Here is a 21,005-nt window from a genome sequence, read left to right as displayed (position 1 = left end):
AGATACTAATACATTAAAACTTGCCCCACAGCACGATCATGCACGTGCTGGTCACAAAAGCTTGTCTTCCCAACCAACATGGGAACTGGGAATGAGCAGCTTGCCTGTTCTACCACCCACCACACCTGGCTTGGGCCAGCTGCAAACATCAGTCACTACGTTCTGTCTTTTCCATCCCACTGAAGACCACTGAGCTGAGAATAGATGCCTGGAAAACACGCAAAGTACCCTGATTAAATGAGAATTATGTGGTGACAATTATTTTAATGCAGCAATCATTTTTTAATTCATTTAATATCAGCCTCATTAAGTGACCTTAACACAAATTTCCATCCTTGATCACATTTAAAACCTCACCAAAACTAGACTTTGTTTGGGGTCTCTTTCCCAAATCCATTCCCCAGAGGTACCCTCTGTGAACTGGGGACATCTGACAGCAATGGGGACCAGTGGCACATGCCCAGTCATGTCTCGGTTCAACAGCACAGACCTGGTGGCTTTTGGGAGCTGCCCAGGTGCCCTTACCCTCCCCTGATAAACTGCGCATCCCAGCAGCTGCCAGTAAGCCATCGGGCTCCAACCCCTCCTCATGGACAGCATGCCGTTTATCATAGGACTGATTTTAGAGAATGATGGATTTATTTGTGCTGTCCTGTTTAATAATCCAAAGTACAAGCAGGATATTAGTTTTGTAATCTCTCCCAGTCTTTCTGAAATACAGTAATAAAAAATAGTGGTTGGGAGAATCTCCTGTTTAATGTATTTGTGATGAAAATTATGTGGTCCTGATACCTAAAAATGGCCATCCTTAAGTTTTGAGATGAGGGCACATGTGATACCATAGCTGCTCTAATATGCAGATAAGACAACTGAAATTGTGTACACACACACACACATTTTTAAACATTAATATTTACTAACATAAATAAACAGTGTTTTATAACAAAAGGCACAAATTTTCAACTATAAACAATGGGAAAATATTTACAATTTGCACATACATAATCCAACAGCAAGTGCACAATTAGTCACTTCCTTTTCTGCATTTTGAGATTCAGATCCTTCCAAGCAAGTCATTTAGTCAGTTCTGCAATGTCCAAATTTTCTTTCCCCACAAAAACTGCTACCAATGCCAGATAAAAGAGTTTATTAAAACGAATACTCCAGCAGCGCAAGTTTTCAAATGGAGACAGTGTTGCTAACTTCTTCATATTGGATAATAAAATAAGGGTAGCTCTGATCATCATTAAAAATTACAAAAATCTGAGGCTCAAAGAAATTGTCCACACAAGAGTCATAGAGGTCACTGGTAATGCTGCCAGGGTTCACCGGTGGAGGTCTCCTCATGGTGTGGTTACCCACCGTGTACCTTCCCGTCAGTACTTTCGCCAAGAACATGTAATGAACTCCCCTGGGTGACCTTTTGGAAAAGTTATGGGAATAGCTTGCCTTTCTGGCAAAGTAACTGCCTTGTCCAAACATGGTGGCATGCTTCCCACAGACACGCGGGTCGAAGTTGTGCTTGCAGATTCCATCAACCACATCCTGGGAGGTGCCATGGAACAAATGCCTTTCATTCATTATCCTGTCAAGCCCAGTCATTTTTTTTGACATGTATTCCTTTTTCCTGGAATAGAAAATGGAAAGTGAAGATTAGTATTCACTGCAGATGTGCAAGGGAAACACAGTTTCCACTCCAGCTTTTGTAGTATCAGTATTATCCTCTGCAATAGCAGAGCTGCAAGAGGAGATATGAAAACATTTCCATATGGCTGGCAGAGCAGGTCTTCCACTTTCAAATAAGGCTTTTTTTTAAGGTATGTTTTAAAGGACCTGAGCTCATACTGCAGGAGCTAGAGGTCTCCCACCTGCACAGCAGCAAAGGCAAAGCAGCTTGAGAAGTGCCTGCTTATTTTTGCCTGTATTTCACCTCAGATGCAGAAAGAAATCTTCCTTCAAGTGAAAACAACGGCTGTGCAAGAATTAAAACCCACTACAGCTTCAGAAGAGGCCACAGCAAGGAATTACTGAGAGACAGGCTGGGTGAAGATGCTCTAAAGCAGCAGGAGCACTGTAAGGAAGTCAGGCTTTGCTCACCCAGCCCAGCCCTCAACTTCTGAGATCCTGCCTTCCTTGAGAAGGAAGAGAGAACACCCAAATCTAATTTCTCATCAGTTATGAAGTGGTCAACAGACGGTAATTTTCAGACACAGCATCTTTGGTTTGAATGGAACTGACAGACGTAGGATTTCATCTTTGCAAGGCCACTGCAAGGCCCTGGGTCACCATGATCTGGGAGCCATGCCACTAATGGTTATCTACATTTAAATGTAGAGATGACCTGATGAAAAAAACACCCCCTAATTTGGCTTCAAAATGAAGCTAAAGATTTTTCAGCAACATATCCTAGACTTCTTTTGAAGTTTCTGTTAAGATATATTTTGCAAAGCTTATCAGTAGATAGTATAATATTAAACCTCTTATGCAAGAAACCTCAGGATATTTTCCAGATACAGTTGTTCAACTGAAGATGCTCCTTTTCTTCAACAAATCTAGAGTTTTATGTATTCTACTTAGCAATCAATGTCTATTTTTCACCCCAAACTGCATATCTTAAGGTATTTTTCCACTATGGTGAAAGAATGGTATTTGCATTATCTTACCTTTTATATTTTTCCCAAAGAAACTGATTCTGCACTCTCAGTATTTTCAAAATTTTGTATTTAGTCTCTGGCACAGTCTTGTGAAACAGGTTATAAATGGTTCTATAGCTTTTATCTTCCTTCAGAACAGGCACTTGGATGAAGTCCTGAGATGGATCCATACTAATCCAGGTTTCAGGATAGAGGTTCGGAGAGGTAACAGCAGCTGGAGACAAGACATGTGACAAAGCTGGTTCAGCTGATGGAGAGGGTACTGGAGAGTTGCCACCCAAGGTCCTAGTTGGGGAAGGAGAAGAAGTTTGTGCTTAAAACATCACAGAAGAGCTGCTAATCACATTTATTTCACCACCAACATATCTTAAGCAATTGTTGCTTGTTGGTTCAGTGACAATTTACACATCTTTAACCGCAGACCCACAGAACGGCTGGGCTGGAAGGGACCAAGTTTATTTATTTAATGCTTGCTGGTTTAAACATGCAGCTATTTCTGCTATTTTAATAACTCCTCTATCCACATAAACAAACAGCAAAATCTTGACTTTCAGGGATGCTCTTCAACGTAGGGAAATCTTACTGCTTGGTGGTGTTTAAAAGCCTGCTATCATCATTATTTACATTCTGGGATGGGGTTACAAACTAGACAGGGGTTACAAAACAGACAGGCAGAACGCTGCCAAATATGATTATTCTGTATGTCAGCTATAAAGTATTAATTATTTTAACATAGCAAATAGGACGTACAGAATAAGAAAAGATTAATAATGTGGCAACATTTAACCTAATTTCCTCAAAATACAAGGAGTAGAAATATACACATTCTTGCACAGTATGAATAATTACTAACCCCAACTAAAAGCATTTCATAGGCAAAATTTGCCAATTATGTAGAAGAGGAGATGCTATGTTTTTAGTACTACCCAGTATCATGCTGAGGAAGGCTCTCAGTTTCATTTGTGCAGGCCAGATGTAGATTTGCATTTGCAGTTGCTTATTTTCATGCAACAGAGCAACCCCTACTCTTGGGAATGCTGCCAGGTAAGAAGACAGGAAGGGGTGAAGGAGAACAGCAGCAGCATGAATGTCAGAAAAATAACAGACATTAGTAAAATCCAGTTTCGGACATCAACTGTGGTGGGGCAAGACTTTGTTCTTAACAAATACGTGCATCTCTGTGGAGCTTTTTCATACTCCAGAAGCTGCTAAATTCAGATAGAGAGTGTGATATTTGTGGCTTATGTTCACCTGATTATAATCTGACCAAACAAGCCTTATTTGTCTGAATAATCCTTACTTACTGGAGTTCTTCCACTCACATCAGTGCAAATACTTTGAACATGTAAAGCTTGCACATTCAGCCTCCGGTTTTCACAATTCAAGTGCACAGCTCTTCAGCTCCTGCAAGCTGGTGAGGTTCCCTTTCAGTTGCAAAAATACATGGAACTATCAAAAATTCACCAGATGAGTATTTTGCCAAAGCATTTTAATAGGAAAAGCTGCCATGACTCCAGGCCCAATCCACAATGAATGCAAAGGGGCAGAGTGCACTTGGAAGAAGGCAGCTCTTGTTAGGACAGCCTATGAAGTCACAGGTACCCACCATCTGGCTGGAAAGACACAAGGTATATCTTGTCTCTAAATCCCACAGATGACCTTAAATTAGAATTCATTAAAGTTTAATGAACAATAAAGTTAATGAAATTTCTAGGTCACTTGTGTTCTGATAATATAACACTGCCAAAACATAAGGTGAAATGTGCTCTGACTAGGAGGAGATGGGAAAAGTGAATCCTTTGCATATATGTCTTGGGCAAGCTCAGGTTTGACAACACCCAAAGACAAATCCTGCCTTCCTGCATATATGCAACCGGATTTTGCACACAGGAACAATAGGCAAACTCAATTCCCTATACCATCTTTGTAAAAAGAAAGTTTTGTGGAGAACAAGCAACTCTCCAAAACTTTGCTGAAGTCAGTAATTTTCTCCAGTGACTCTAGGAATCAATCTTCTTTTGTTCAGGCATGATGCTGCCTGAAAAGCCACAGAACCATGACTACTGCACCCAGCCAACCTGTTCTTGAGGTACCCTGAAACACAATCACAGAGCAGTTTCTGATTGTCCCTGCTCATTAGCCTGCTTTTCTCTGCAGAGCCAATGTAATTATCTAGCTATTCACATCTTACCTACAGAAATGTCAATTAAGATTGCCTTTCAGAATATTTAAAGCTAGCACTATATTAGCTTCGAAGAACTATATGTGTTCATTTTTTTTTTGTAGGACCCATAAAAAATTTCATGCAATTTTCTGGCTGCAGGTTGAGCTTTTCAAATCTAGAAAAAATGTTTGGAGAAAAAAAAGTCTATTTTTAAATCGATCCATTTGATTTGGATCAGAAGGACATTAAACTGTAACAGCACTCACACTTTTCAGAGCAGACATACCTTTTAGAGAAGTGTTCATGTGGCTTTCACCTGCTGTTCAAAGCTAAAAAGATTTGCATGGATTTGACTCGACTCAGAGTTCTTCTGTTTATTAATAATTTAGCAGAAACTCAAAAGATGGATTTTTCTAAGAATGATTACTGAGCTAGAACTCTGCAATACTACAGTGTTCATTTAATTATTTTATTTTTTCCTCCTAAAGTCAGAGGGTACTGTGGAAATTAATTCACTCACACATGGACTGGAAGACCAGTCACAGAAAACAGAAGATTATGGATTAGTAAGTTAAGATATCAAGTACAACAAAAACACTGCAATCCTTTGGTGTACGTTGTTACTTTCTTCTGACTAGTGTAAACTATTTATAAACATAAATCATACAAGGGAAGTCATTAAAAAGTCAACATTTGTCAACCAGTACCACCCAATTCCCACAGTTTCTAGTCAATAACTCTTTCCCAGTTTTGTAACAGATTTAAGCAAGTTGTAGGGGGGAGGGGAAATAAAAAAAATCTTTGTGATAAGTGGAGGCAAATACTGACTTCTTAAGGATAGCTCTCAGAAATATTTAAAATACTCTTTTGTTCCTTGCTAAGAACTGGTAGATTTTCAATGAAGCATTACAAGGTCTTTAGATAAAGAAAATAAAAATGAGGTTTACTGCAAAACAAGAGAAATTTCAGGGCTTATTTTATAGATTGGGTAGGTATTCATTGGCATGAATAGTTATGGTTAAGCCCTTGTGAGTGTAAAACACGGAAGGGTCCACTAAAATTAGTGGGAACTTTATAATAATTCTAGCATATCCCAAAATTATGAAGTTACACTGTAACTTTTACATAGTCACTGCTAGCAAAACATCAGGAGAATACCTGAAATCCGTATTTTTCATTATGCTGATACTCTGAATTGCTGTAACTGGAAAGTCCAGACTGGAAGTCTTTTTACCTGCATCCTCCCGATATCTTTTTAATTATTTTGGGTTTCCTTCCTGTAAAACTGTATCTAAAAATGTTTCTAACAACCACGTATTTTGAGGCTCTGACCAAATTCTCTTCACCTCAAAACCAGATGCAGTAATGACTCTGCACGCTAATGAGCACTGTAGCCCTACTGCAGCAGTTAAAGCATCTTTGATTGGCCCAGCATTCTAAGCTGCCAGACTAATGACTTCCACCCCTTTGCTAACAGGGCAATATGCTGCTAACTACTGAACTCTGACAATTATGTTTCCAACTGGGCTGGTGAGATCACAAAAATGGCATTTTTATGAGTTATAATCAAATACTACAGTGCAACACTTTCCTCATTCCACCTTTCATGGGTGAGCATGTTAACCCCCAGCTGAGATGACAATAAAAACAAGGCATGTTTTAATTGTGCTTTAGATTTATAACATCTTTTTGAATGCTCATCTTTATGGGACCTATAACTGTTAGCTCACTATAGCCAGTGAGATGCCAAAAGCTAGACAGTCCTTTGGCAAAGTTTAAGTACATCTGTGCTTCTGATGTTCTGAGATCCACAAGGTGCATTATAACCTTTAAATAACAAATACAGCCTAGCAGTAAGGAGTTCCTCAGATAATATTTATCTTGAGAAGCAGCAAGCGAGAGCTGCCAATGTGAATGAGAATTATTATTGCTTCCGATTTTCCTCCCCAATGATGCCTATCTCCTCGTCACATCTTAAGGAATACAGTTCTCAAGGACAGACCAACATGGAGAACAAATGCAAAGTTTCCATTTTGCTGGGATACATACTGTAAAAATGGCATCAGTACAATGCATGAGCGAAGAAGAGGTCTCCTCTTTATTTCTCTTCTGAAACATGCATTTTGCTGGAATCCATCTTTGATGTTTAAGATATACTGATTATGCCAAGTAACAAACCGAACCTCTTTCAGACCACGGCAGCTGGCTTCTTCTATTAATCTTACAACAGGCTGTTTCAAAGAAATTAAGAAAACAAAAAATACACATAAATTACATATTCAAAATGTAATATTTTTGCCAGAGAGCTCAGCGAATCCCTCTCTCTACTCCCCTCCTCTCTCCTCTCTCTCCCCTTGTGCTCTGAGGCACAAGTACATTCAGACTGCTGAAAAATGTTCCATTACCTGTTTGCAAGATGTGCCAACAAGGCAGGTTTCACAACTTTTCTGTGTAATCAGTGCTGATTCTGTTGTATTTTTACATGTCAAATGTTATTCCCAGTATCTAACCTAAAACTCCCTTGCCCGAAATTGCCTACTTTTTTGTCTTTGCCCACTGAATGTGAAAAGCAGAAGTCTGCTGCAGAATGATCTTTTATATATTAATATAGTAATACATTCTCTCTTTTCTTTCCTTTCTATGCTAGAGAAATCCAGTTAACTTCTCCTCACAGGTCAAACATCCTAAACTGCTCATTATTTTTGGTGCTTTCTTCCAGACTTTCTCCAGTTCTTTTTTATATCTGCAAAGCCCTAAACTGCATACAGTGCTCTGCCTTAAGCTTATAAAGTCAGCATGATGAGTGAAATGTGACCTAGTTTACACTGCCAAAATTATGATCACTAATAAAGTTTTATTCAAAATATTATGCACAATTCTAGCCAGCCAAAGATGAGCTCTTACCCATAACAAGTATTTAAGAGTCTTACTGGAAATCTTACTTGAATGAATAGAAGTATTCTGGGTTTGGTTTGGTTAAGTTTTGGCCAGCACAATACTGTTTGACAGTGGATGTGATTTCTGTATCCATAATTGGGGTTGAAAGAGAGAGGACCTAACTTACAACCTGATACGGAAAACTGCGGCTGTTAAAATCCAATGGGCAGTGGTGACACTGGAACAAGTGTCCATAAGCCATGAGTGAACAAATTTAAACTAGACATTTAGGAAAAGGCCCCTAAGGAGCAGGAGCATTTGTAGCCCATCTAGCTGCAGCAGTGTACAGTGCAGCCAAAGAGACAGCAGCAGGCTGGATCTAGTGATTCTGGAGGCCCATGTCCTGCATTGCAGTATCTTTGGGGACAGGTAAATAAATAAAAAAAAACTGCATAGCTAAACAACAGTAGAGTTAAAAAGGCTGCAGAGAGCCATCCCCCTGTCTTAAAACCAGATTTCTAGGGATTAGAAAGCACATTCTTAGTACTGACTTGGCCAGTTTGCTCTCAAATTTGACAGTTTAGTCAGCCTTTGTGTCTCCAATGCTTTCAGCAATTCAAGCTGCAGTCCAGCAGAGCAGAATTTTCCTTTTACTGCTTTTTCAGTTCAACACTGACATTCTTGAATTTGTTCCTCAATAATAGCTCTTAAGTAACTTCCCTGAACGTTCAAAGAGGAAATAGACTAAAAATGTACATATACAGTATATAATGTACGTAAGAGTTCTGGTTACAATCCAAAAGCAGAATTCTCAAATATGTTAAATACCTCAGAGTATTCTCTCCAGCCAAAGTGGTCCCTGCAGAAGTATTTCCAGACTGTGTAGTAGCTGGAGCTGGAGCTGGGGCAGGAAGGTGTGGACAACCGCCGCATTTGATCAAACTCAACAGTTTCATATAATTTCATAATATTCAAATCCACCCAAAACTCATGTCCCCTGGAAAGAACAAGAAAAACAGAATTCTCACTTCCTGTAATCCATTAAAAAGATATTTCAGAGGTATTAAAACAGCCAGTCAGAACTATAACTGGCACAGCCCTCTTCAGAGATACCCTCGATCTAAGCTGTGCTTGGGTCACACAATCCCCATCAACATGAGGATATCCCACAAGCTTGAAGTGGGCACAACAAAGAGACCAGCTAATTGAGGACGTTGAAGAGCTGTGAGGGCAAAGTAACTCTTCAAATGTCTCCAGGGACAATGGTGGAAAAAACATGGCCTTCAGCACAGGAAGACATAAAACCAAACCCAGCAGTCTTCGTAGTCCAGTGGTATTTATTCTGTATGCATGAACAGTACAAAAATCAATATACATATCCTTGACATTTTGAGCACAGCTAAGTAAATATATCACACAACCGTATTTGATGAAGCAGCCACATACTATTCAAAAGGTTATTCTTGTGAAAGTTAGTGCTTCAGGGAAGAAAAGAAAATGTAAATGGCTCCAGATGAGGAGCATCTGCTGCCAATCCACCAGAGAGTTTGACTATCTTTCATCACGTGCCGCAGAGGAGAACTACCATAATCTGAAAAGGAAACATGATTTCACAATCATGGAGCCTACACTGAGGAATACTGGCTTTTTTTTTTTTTAGTAGCTATACTGCAGCTACAAAAATCAACACCAGTATGCAACTTCATTGACTGGTGCTTCCAAAAGGACCTAACAACAATGGGAGGCTACAAATTAAGAACCAGAGTATACACAATAAAGGGTAAAGTTTTAGATAAACTAAAGGCAAAAATAAAAGGGCACTTCCTCTGCACCTCATAGGGCAATGTTTAACAGTGACTGTGGAATGCCTCAGAAAACACTTTCTAAAGCTATTTCATTAGCCAGTGTTAAGACATCAAATAAAAGAACATTCTCAAGTAAAACCTGAAGTTCTAAAGCTCTGCTGTTCATTAGACAATCTGGTTCATTAGCGATCAAGAACTGAAGAAATTCATAGAAACTGGAAGAAATGACAGTAATATTCATTCCCATATTTCCAAAATAATGCTGTTTACATAATTAGTTTTCTACTTTCATAATCTCTTTGCAAGTTGTCATCTTACTGGTATTCATTAACAGTTACTAATCTTTGGCAACTGGAAATGAAGCTTTTGAGACTATACAAAATATTTTCTTTGAATTCTTAACAGTAAACATAAACTAAGCTGATACTTGAAACCTACAGTTTATTTTTAAACATTGGCACATTAATACCATAGAGATCAAAATACTGGGTATGAAATTTGCCACATCAAGTGACAGCTATTCTCAACATCTGTATGATTTGATGAATGCAGATTTGCTTGAGAATGGCTGCAATTTTGCTAGGTATTTCACACTCTGACTGGTATAGTTGCTGAAGAGTTTTATTACACTGCTTCCACAGAGAACTACTGAAGAGCTCCCACTTAAAAAATGATGATCAGCTGGAAGGATCCTTCAGTCCTCAACAGGAGGTACAGGTGCATAGTTGTTCTTGGTGTTTATCATCATCAATTAATTGCATTTGGGCCTGTGAAGTACTAAGCACAGTTTGAAGCATTAAGCGCTTTCCTGACATAGATAAAAGGACATGTCTCTTCCTATGGGCTCACAATCAGGCAATCTGATCCACTGCTGTTTGGGTAAATTTAGATTGCTGTGTTTTCAATAAGCATTCATGTAAGACTTAAAGATATAGAATAGTCTCAAAAGTCAAATCAGATGTCTCAACAATGCAAGTCCATGAGCTACTTTTGAAGTTGTTTGGACACAGAAGTCATTATTTTTGCAGCTCCCCCAGCATCCTAGACCAAGGACCCCAGCATGGGTTTTGTCTGACTCATTTCAGGGACGATTCACCCTGTGGGTGGCTATCCCCGCCACAGCAGACCTGCCTGCAGGAGCAACAGCTCCAGCCAGCCTTCTTCCCCTTTACACTGAGAACTTACTACCTAAAAGGAACATGTTCCTGGGTCCCTGCATGTGATACTCTAAAAATTGTCATAGAACTATGCTAATTAAGATGAAAAATTTGTCAAGATGACACTATCCCACCAAATCAGTTAAGGATTTAACAGTGTGCTCACTACTTCTACCAATGTCATACAAAATCATCACACTTTGACCATGGGTACAGGAGGAAACCAGCTATTCTGCATAGGTGGATTCTGATAACTTGTGTCTTCCCATCCAAGCTGCATTCCACTGCAAGATACACTTGATAATTAAAACTGACAATCCACAGCCCACTGCTTCAGAGGCTAGTGCACGGGCACCCATGCTACTCAAGAAAACACATATAACAACAGCATGACAAGACAAACGTCAGATACAAGTGATAGAGCACAGGTCCAGTCAGAAGGAAAAGTAGCACTAAGCAAAATAAATGACCAGTACAAAGAGACTGAAAGTAAATGTAGGGCTTGCAAAAAAAAAAAAAAAAAAAAACAAAACCCAGACATTTTCTGGAGTGAGAAAATCTAGTAACAGATCACCCCACCTTCCTCACACGCAGCCAGTTTGCTCCGTAACAAGCTACAATCTACTTTATCTGAAAAGTGTGTGAAATCACGAGGAAATAATCTCTCTGAAATACCAAGCAGTGTTATTATTTATAGTATTTGCAGGCAGCACCACAAGCATGATTTTTTGAGTGAATTTCATAATGAATATATTTTTAATGCTCCTTTAAGGCCGTTTGCTTTTTCTTCTCAAAACGTTGTCTTACACTTCTGAATCCCAGTGCCTAATAAAGCTGTCATTTTTGAGAAAAGCACTTTTAGCAATTGATATTATTCATATTATCCTTTCAGAGTGAGTAGCTTGACTCACTGTTTCGGGATTATGTTGCACCCACAAATCCAAACCCTGAATAAGGACCCCCAGGTATTGTGCTGCACAATGTATGAAACAAATACCCCAAAGCTATTTCTCAGTACAGAACCTCTCAATTTGAGCATTCATTCTCACTTCCATCTCTTTTCAAGTCAAATGCCATAACACATCCAAAGATCTGTGACCTCCAAGAAAGTGCAACAATATAGAAAATCTTTTCTTGATGAGTAAATTATTTTCTTTTAAAGGTAGTAAACTCCAGAGGATTGTTTCATTTTATTATAACTCTGTATGTTGCATATTGTGGTGTGAAAACTGAAACTGAAAAAGTGTTTGCAGTAGTTCTATGCCAATGCAGTGCAAAGCAAAGAGAATATGAAAATCAACCTACACTATAAATGTGATAAAGATCCTTCACTAGCAAGCTGAACTCCTTTAAAAGTAATAACATACTGGTTAATATTTTAAAAAGTTAAAGGTTAAATTTTGAAGACTGGAAAGCAAATTCCGCAGACACTTGAAACATGACTGGCTTCCAATAACATGACTTGAGTATTTCTAATATGGGCTTAACTGTGCTATAATACAGTCTCCAACAGACACACAGCTCCACAGCAAAGCAAGGAGAATCAATGTAACGCAATGGGAGGGACCCTGTATAAGGAAAAACTCTTTCTGAGATGAACACAGTATGAGACTGCTTTTCCTCATGCTTTTAATGTAGAGCAAGCAGATCTTCAGGATGACCTCCTAAAATTCTGGGTTCAGAGTGCATATGCAAAGAAGGGCATTTGCATGCAGACATGTTCTAACTGCAGAACAGGTAGGGAACTGATACAGCTTTCTTCTAATAGTGCTGTAACAACATGCAAACCTCACATATAATTTCAGTACAACAAACTGCAATTTTTTTCCTACAACAAACAAAATCTGTGCACAGCTAAGTGTGCATTTACGTAGCTTGTAAGACTGCTCAAGATTTATAAGGCTGGCGGCTAAAGACAGCTTACTGCGAAAACAGTTTCTCTGAAGGCTAAATATTTTTCTGCAAAACCTGCATAGGATCTGCCCAATTATTTCTCAGTACTGAAAAATGTAATGATTATAACGTCTGCTGTTTCGAGTTTTTTACATTTTTGTTGCTCATTGCTTCTGCCTTGTCTTCATCAGATTCCCCTCCCTCGTAAGCAAACTGAGGAAGACAGGAGAGTCATCACTCTGTGACTTATATTGACAATTCACTGAAAGAACAACCCAGGCATCAAGACCTGAAAGAGGTGATTGCCACCCTGGCCCTGCAAACATTCTGCCTGAAAGCCTACATACGATACCATGCGTTAAATGTTCTTGTTTTCCCATTCTTAAATATAACTGCTCAGTCCACCTGTGAAGGTCACAGCATTTCTCAGCATCCCACCTTCTGGAGCATGCCTGTGACAGAGCACAGAGCAGCTTCCAAAGCTCCCACACACCTAGTGCTGGCTTTCAGCTTGGTTAATACAGATCCATTGCTCTTCAGTTAAAGATGAGGACACTGGTTCTGTGCAGTTGCTATCTGAGTTTACTCAAAGTTTCTCTCAGAATAAGATCTGCAGTTCAGAACCCAAAAAAATCAATCTCTATTTCTGGAAGAAAAAAATGTGGTCAAGGTATTTCTTGGTATGGTATCCTCTATGCATCCCCCTTAGCTGTGAATAGGGAAAGGATGTAACATAGCAGAATTTTCCTGAAACTCAAACTTCCTTTGAATTAGGGATGCTTTAAAAATGGTATTTCTATTTTTCAAGTTAAGTGTTTAGAACACTACTTCCCGTTAACAGAAAATTTAAGTGACCAAAAATATCTACACAACAGGTTTTTATTTCTTTCCCTGAATAGCATCACAGAATGACAGAGTGGTTTGGGTTAGAAGGGACCTTAAAAACCATCAAGTTCCAACCCCCCTGCCATGTGCAGGGACAGCTTTCACTAGACCAGCTTGCTCCAAGGTACGTCCAACCTGGCCTTGAACAGTGCCAGGGACAGGGCAGCCAGAGCTGCTCTGGGGACCCTGTGCCAGTGCCTCGCCACCCTCACAGGGAAGAATTTCTTCCTAATAGTATTTTAGCTAAAAACATTTAAAATCCAAATTTTCTACCTAACAGTAAATTGTTTGGAATAATATTGCAATATTTTATACAGCTGAAAATTTTAGATGAATGTGTTTATTTCAGTGACTGCATCTGAAAAACACACTATGTGCCCAAAATCCTACCTCATTCTCCTCCTCCCCCATTATAACATTGTGAATAAGGAAAGATACTCTTTCACAAAAACCCTTAATTCACATACAATATATATTACTCCAACGCTCATTTACATTTTTAACAGTGTATTTCTGTATTTGAGAGCATTAACTTTTTCAAATTGTACTATTCACTAGCTTTTAAGCTCTGAAATCCTAAAGCAAAGTTATTTAATAATAGCTCTCCAGTTAAAGCACTTCCTCTGTATATTAAAAAGCCTATTACCAGCTTACATAATGCAAAGCCATAACAAAAAATTGTGATTGCAGCAAGTGGTTGTGTGATTACATTCCTGGCTTCAGCTTTAAGACACCAGTGATGAAAGCAAATGTGACAGCTGTACCTCTCAACTGTTTGAAGCCTTTATATAGGTGAAAGACCACAAATTTTATAGCTCAAGAACAGTAAGAATGCAAGATGCTCAAGGTTATGTCTGATACATTCTTTAGCATAACATAATTTTATCTCCATACAGTACAACGATTTACTACTTTGGAGATACAGTGTACATTACCTAAAGTAAAGGGTATCCTCTATAATGTATAGACGATTGATAACATATAGATTAGGAGAAGGGAAATCCAACAATAGACCAGGCACACATCACCTTGTTTTGTGCCCTGAAGGGGGCACGAAGGAACACGTAGCACATAACACACACATGATTGCACAGCTATCTGCACCTCTGGGAGATGCTCCCATGCTATGGTGATGAAATATTCAGGTACTGTGATGATGACAGTGGTAAAACAAATATACACGAACCCAAAGATTAAAACCCTTTCTTGTGTGCATGGGTTAAACAGGCCCCTCCCAACACTTCCTCTGAACCATCTCCAAAAAATGAGCTCCATGAAAGGGGTTCATCGCTCTTTATGCTTTCCTTAGGCAGTTTATGTTAAGGAAAAGGAGAGTTTTGTAGCTAATGGGATAAAAGAAAAAAAAAATGTAACATTTTTTACTGATGGACTTTTAAGTCTTTATCTAAAGTATCAGTCTAGAGAAGGTCGGAAGGAGATTAGAAAGGCTAAACGTTTGTCAGACATTTGGGAAAGCAGGAAATGTATTTCAAATAACTTGGTGGGGCAAAGTGTTATTCCTAGTACCAATTTGCATCATGCAACAGCCTTCTGTACAGCTTGAAACCAGCAATAAAAACAACGCTGTTTTTTTCTACAGAAAAAAAAAATACTAAGCCCCTCTGCACACACCACAGCTTTGCCTCATCTTGCTTCTGAAGTAGAAAATCACTATCCCCATTTTTCCCTCGGAAAGGCAGATACATAGAGAGACTAAAATAGCTTCTTCCAAGTCCCACAGAGAATCTGCAACAGAGGTAGGAACAAAGTTTTCTTAAGAACTTCATTGACTAACCAAATAAAGGTCTATAAAATATCTGCACTGAAGGAATAAACATATTGAAAACTCTTAAGAACGCATCGCACCTAATCTGGTGTTGTACAACAGCACAGTTCAAAGTAAAATTCCACGTTTCCAAAGCAGAAACTGGTTCCTCAACGTTTTCTCTGTACCTTAACTATAAGGAGTAATACAAAGACACAATCTCTTCAGGACACTGAACTGTATATCGACTAGAAAGTTACAACATTAAGTCTTTTTTCAGACAAATGTAGCCTGCTAAAATAAGGATATTTGGGCTTGCTTTTCCTTGCATCCTTCTGAGGAACTTCAGCCTAATGTGTGCATTGTCTCTGCTCTTTCCCTTTAATATGACACATGTTTACTAGATGTTATGTACAAACAGATGATGAGGATAATATTTTCGTAAGTGCTGTGAAAATGCATGTGGCTTCAAACTCTTCTCCTAAGTTCAGTTACATGTCATGAGTCTTACCGCAAACAGGGTTCAGAAAAAACAGAAACCTAGTGATCAACAAAGGTCTGTACAGGAAATGAAACTTGGTTCCCATCAGAACAGCTGTGATACGAAGAAAGACTGAGAGTTAAACACAACTCAGATGATGAAACTGGTGATTTTCTCTCTATGACTAAACCAGTTCCTCTCTGCAATAGCAACAAGCTGAAAACCACTCAGTGGAACAAATTACCTTAAAAGATTTAAACAGGTACAAAACTCTTCTGTGCTCAGTTACTGTAGCAGATATGCCTGTCCTTTACACTTTCTGGTGACCCCAAATTAGCAGTATTTAATCATATTTGTAACAAACAGCTGTTTGAAGCTGCAGGCTGTAGTCCAGTTTTGGGTAAGGGAACTTCCAAGTATATTGTCCTTATGAGATCTTTCTTTTCAAGCAAAGTACTGGAATAGGAATGTCAGATCTTAGACCTAACAGCAGCCAAAATTTGCTCCCATCAAAACCAATACCAATTCCATAGGAAGTAACAGTAAACAGGAGCTCAGTTAACACTCATGAAGGGACATTCATAAAACAGCTCCATGGAGGAATAAAAATGCAGCCAAATCCTAGCTAGTGCTATAAGGAGCATGAAAGGAAACTAGGAGACTTCCCTCACAGAAGCAATACTTTACACGAGGTCAAGAACAAAAACCAGCTAGCAAACATGATCCTGTGGTCTTGATCTTACAAGTATCTCATCATTCTCAAACTGAACAGAGGGGCAGCAGGTGACAGGGCAGGAAATTAGTTTCATAGTCTACTTAATTTGCTCCCTCATCATGTCACACTGCTTCTCTCTGCTGTGACCCTAAGCCATGCAGGAGGTGTTCAACAAGACAGACTCAGAAAAGAGGTGCTCCAGAAAGGTTTACCTTTACACTTAAAAAGTTCCATCATCAGAGAAAAGAAAAAAATCTACCAATATAGTAGTAGCTTTACTGCTTTCTCTGTATTTTTCTAGAAGCTGGAAAGGCATGTTTTCCCTGCCTTACTACTGGTGACTGGGGGTACCTGAAAAAGCAGTCTTCTGTAGTTTTCACAGTGAGAAGGTCTCACCTGACCTGAATGTTTGTTAATCTGAAACTACTACTGGTATATTGGTTCAGATGTATATACAGCTTAAATTAAAAGTTGGCTCCAGATCTTTCGGGGGGGGGGGGGGGGGGGGGGGGGGGGGTGTGGAAGGGAAGGGGGGAATCAAGCTCTCTCACACACCAAGATACCACCTCTGGATCAGGAAGACACTGAGGTGTGATTACTGTGCTGAGATGTATGTCTGTCCTGTTAAGAAACGCACTATTGGCCACTTCTGAACAGGAGGTACTGGGTTAAAGTGGTCCTTTGGTGTGAAGTGCTGCTAAGTTCTAAAAATCCATAGCAAAAAGAATGACAAACACATTCAAGTCTTCCAAGTATTACTGCATGCACCATATTTCATAACTCAAATCCAAGTTACAACTTCTGTTTGCAGTAGAGGATAAACATGGATGTCCTTGTCTGAGACAGATTGCTGGTTTCAAAGGTCTTCTACATGCACCTGATGAGGATACATTTTGCAGAGAGCTTTGTTAACTTACATTTCTATATCAGTAAATGTTTTAGAGACAGCACAAGCACAGCTCTGAGTGCCAACAGAGCTGATAGAAGGACAGATTTTCAGGTAACAGGAAAGGCATTTGCTTTCACAAAGCTGTAATATGAACACCTGCTACAGTACTTAGGTGGAACCTTATGTTCAAAGCCCCATTTTTCACAACTGTTCTGCACGGACAGGCCTGGGTATTTTTTGGTTGCGTTTTGTTTGTGGATTGTTTTCTTGTTGTTGGGGGTAGTTTGTGCAGCTTATTTCTCTTTTTTAGAATTCTATCCAATCTCAGGGCTTAAAATACCTCTGATATGTACAATAGATAATGAAACTCCATCAGTTTCATTAATGCATTATAAAAGATGATCATACACAAGTCTAACATTGACTAGTGACCAAGTCTGATTGTTTTGGTATCAGAATGTGCCATCTAACCTTTCATGTCACATCCTCCACATCCAGCTTCCTAAAACTGGACTCCTATCTATATACATTTGACTACAAGTACCGAATTCTGCAATTATTACTCAGCTCAAATCCCTACTGATTTCAGCAAATATATGTACCAACTAGGAAGGAACTTCACGATCACTGCTCCTACTAAGTAAATAGTTTTAACAGACTCTTCCTGTTCCTCATCCTTACTGGAATGGACAGGCAAATAATGTGACAAACGTGCTCGCTGGATTACCTGTAAGCAACTCTTCTGAGCAATCTGTTTCACCAAGCATAAATCTTTGTTTCATGAAAGGCCTGTTTTATTACTGTAAGAACACAGGGAACAGACTGACCTCAACCTGAAGCCTGGGGACAGGCGTTTCCAAAATTGTAATCTGTTTATTGACATGAAACAAGAAGAGGGATACAGGAGTGATTGCTGATTCCCACAGCAGCTCAACGTAACGCTTCTAACTTCCCTAGATTTGTATAGCTAGAAGTCAATTAGTTTTATTTCATATGTAAATGATATTATAAAGTGGAGCCAAGAGGAATTCACTGAACCATACTATTAAAAAGCACAAGGCAAACACTTCTAAAATCACTTCACATGCTGTTTTTATTTAGAGTCTTTGTCTTGCATTTAATTCCTTGCTAGAAGCAAAGAAGCTCAAAACCATTCGGCTGTGCATATTCAAGAAACATCATACACAAAATCACCAGACACAGTGAATTTTAGCTGTTTTCTCATCTCCGGCATTATCAATAACACACGAGTTATCTTGCACACTGTGGCAGCTGTGCAGATCAGAAAGATAACTTCCTAAATTTAACTACTCAACAGGTCAGACAACCTGCAAAGGTCCCTGAACAGTTGAAATGCTTCCACTATGCTTTGTATAATTTTAAAATCATAGAAGCAGCTTTGAACCACAACAGAGAATCAAGCTATTCCACGCACACATGAATGAAGGAATACTACTTCCCTGTACATTTATTTTTGTCCCTAGTGTTCCAAGTCCGATTGATAACCCTACTGGGGAGCAGACAATATTTACTCTGACTTCATCCAAGAACCATGCATGTATACTGAGTAATTAGTCAATTGCTCCCAGGCAGAGTATGCACCACCTGCTTTTCCCTGACTGTGTCCCTGGCACACAGTGATGTTCCTTTGCCAAGAGAAGGGGTAGAATTTTCAGCCAAAGCAGGGGAACTGATGGGTCAGGAACTGCAAAGTTATTTTAAACAAATCCTTGTGTAATCAGTAATGATGTTGCTTATTTTGAAAAGCAACACATGCACGATGAGACAGGTGTGTGTGTGGGGAAAACCTGCTTTGCTCTGCAGCCAAGAATTTCCCCTTACTAAAGGGTATCTTAAAATATCCCATCTTGGGTACTCTCATGCTGGAAAGCAGTACTTGGTATTGTTCTCTCCCATACTTAGCTGCAAGCTGGAACTTTTCCAGGGCCTCTCCTCACACGTATGAGGAAAACTGAGTCCTTTAACCTGTTTAAATTCATATCCCCCACTTGTTCAGATGGTTTGGTATTTGGCTTTAAGCACTCAATAGACTTCAGAAAGCAAAAATATAAAGTTTATCAAAAAGTTTTACATTCAGTTTGAGGCCAAACTGCAACAAGGATCTCAGGCAGTCATATTACAAAGTAAGCAGACAAGATTTACCACTTCTGCTTTAAGATCGTGTTCCCCTAGGTGAAAGGCTATAACTTAATGTTGGTTTAATGTTGTTTTCTTACATTACTCACCCCAATAACACCAAGATGAAGAAAGATTTTTATAAATAGCTATTTGAAGAACACTATATTTGAATTTAGAGCTTATTCTCTAATTTAGCCAATAAGCCCAATACTTTTTTGAATAGCCCAACTCTCTTGGAGGAGCACACAATGGCAATGCTGTGCATGCAGTCTGTAAGCATTACTTTGCCACATAAACTGTGTTTAAAGCAAATGAGAATAAACAACTACCACCCACTGGTTGTCAGGCTGGCTTCCGCACGGCCCTTCTTGGACTTGCAAACTGCTGAACAGACATTTCCTTGTTGTATGCAATCTGTATAGATAGGCCTGTAAAGCTTGTCTGACCACAAGAGATTAATAGCTTTAGCCAAATAATGCGGTAACCATGTGAACGATGAGCTGTTCTAGCATGTTTGCAGCCTCTCAGCAAGGTTCAACACGCTGCTATCTGCATCTTGTTGCCAGGAAACACAACATCGCCCAGGAACATAAGGGAAGCCAGGTTGCAGTGACCAACCATGAACTCCAGAAAGAGCCACACGGAGTCCAAGCAGTCCACACATAAAGGTTTCGCAGGTTCTTCTGACACAAGATTATGTTGCATAAGAAGAAACTGGTAAGAATACACAGTAAAATATTTGCCAACCATTTCAAAACCTAGCTTAAAAACATGTTAAAACTAGGTTTTAAGGCCCATTATATTCAGTGTTCGAAATCAGAAGCTCTAGTCTTAAGAGGAAGTTTCACTCCTCAGTTCTCACCAATACTTACCCTCAAACATGAAGCTCTTCCAAAGAATGAAATACATGGAAGAGCTACAGAAACTGTCAATTTGTCATTCCATAGTAGTGGACATTGTAAATTTACAACAGTTATCCAGCCTTGCACTGGGGCATGATTTTGCAGCAGTGGCTGAAGCAAAGATCTTCACATCTTTTAAGAGAAGGAATAGTACAGGCCGTAGAATTAGCAGCTTGAAACCAAAAATTAAAAAATATTGATGTTTAAAGTAATTGTTAAGTCTTGGTAGACTACTTTTACTTGAAGAAAACAGTTGGACAGACACTAACTGGGTACCCAGTTCAACTCAACAAGATGAAGTCTAGTTTGAAGTCAAAGAATCTGCCTTCGCTTTGACAGCAGGGTTTCACACCAACTGCAGCACACCTGGGTTTTCTGAGATCATTCTGTTTCTCTGACTTCATTCACAGGAACAGAATGTCATGTGTCTGGTAACACACCCACTCAGTTTCTTCCCAAATGCGTGGGGTCAGGCAGAAACTGTACACCAAGAGACCGAAATATCCACCAGGCTGGAAACCTGCAAAGTCAGTGTAAAGGCAGAAAATGCTGTCCAGCCAATGTTAGAGGCTGGAGACAATTAAGCAATTATGAAACTTTTTTAATGAACAATTCTTAATTCCATCATTTAGAACACATAGCTCCTGTGTAGTGATGGATTCTGCGATACAGGCTTCAA

The 21,005-nt window shown here is 39.2% G+C and overlaps 1 protein-coding gene across 3 annotated transcripts in view; it reads right to left on the bottom strand.

The window, feature by feature from the left end:
• Positions 1-892: 892 nt before the first annotated feature.
• TIPARP (TCDD inducible poly(ADP-ribose) polymerase) overlaps positions 893-21,005 on the bottom strand; it is a 42,151-nt gene continuing 22,038 nt past the window's right edge. For all 3 annotated transcript variants that reach the window (XM_031042719.1, XM_034063477.1, XM_005141967.4), the window contains 4 exons: positions 8,524-8,692; positions 6,868-7,049; positions 2,664-2,939; positions 893-1,627 (listed from right to left, as the gene is read on the bottom strand). In XM_031042719.1, coding sequence (XP_030898579.1) covers positions 1,180-1,627; positions 2,664-2,939; positions 6,868-7,049; positions 8,524-8,692 — 1,075 coding nt within the window. In that variant the 3' untranslated portion in view covers positions 893-1,179. The remainder of the gene's footprint in view (positions 1,628-2,663; positions 2,940-6,867; positions 7,050-8,523; positions 8,693-21,005) is intronic.

Source organism: Melopsittacus undulatus, chromosome 6 (genome assembly GCF_012275295.1).
Source record: "Melopsittacus undulatus isolate bMelUnd1 chromosome 6, bMelUnd1.mat.Z, whole genome shotgun sequence".
In the NCBI taxonomy this organism is placed as follows: Eukaryota; Metazoa; Chordata; class Aves; order Psittaciformes; family Psittaculidae; genus Melopsittacus; species Melopsittacus undulatus.
This window is presented reverse-complemented; position numbering and strand designations above follow the sequence as displayed.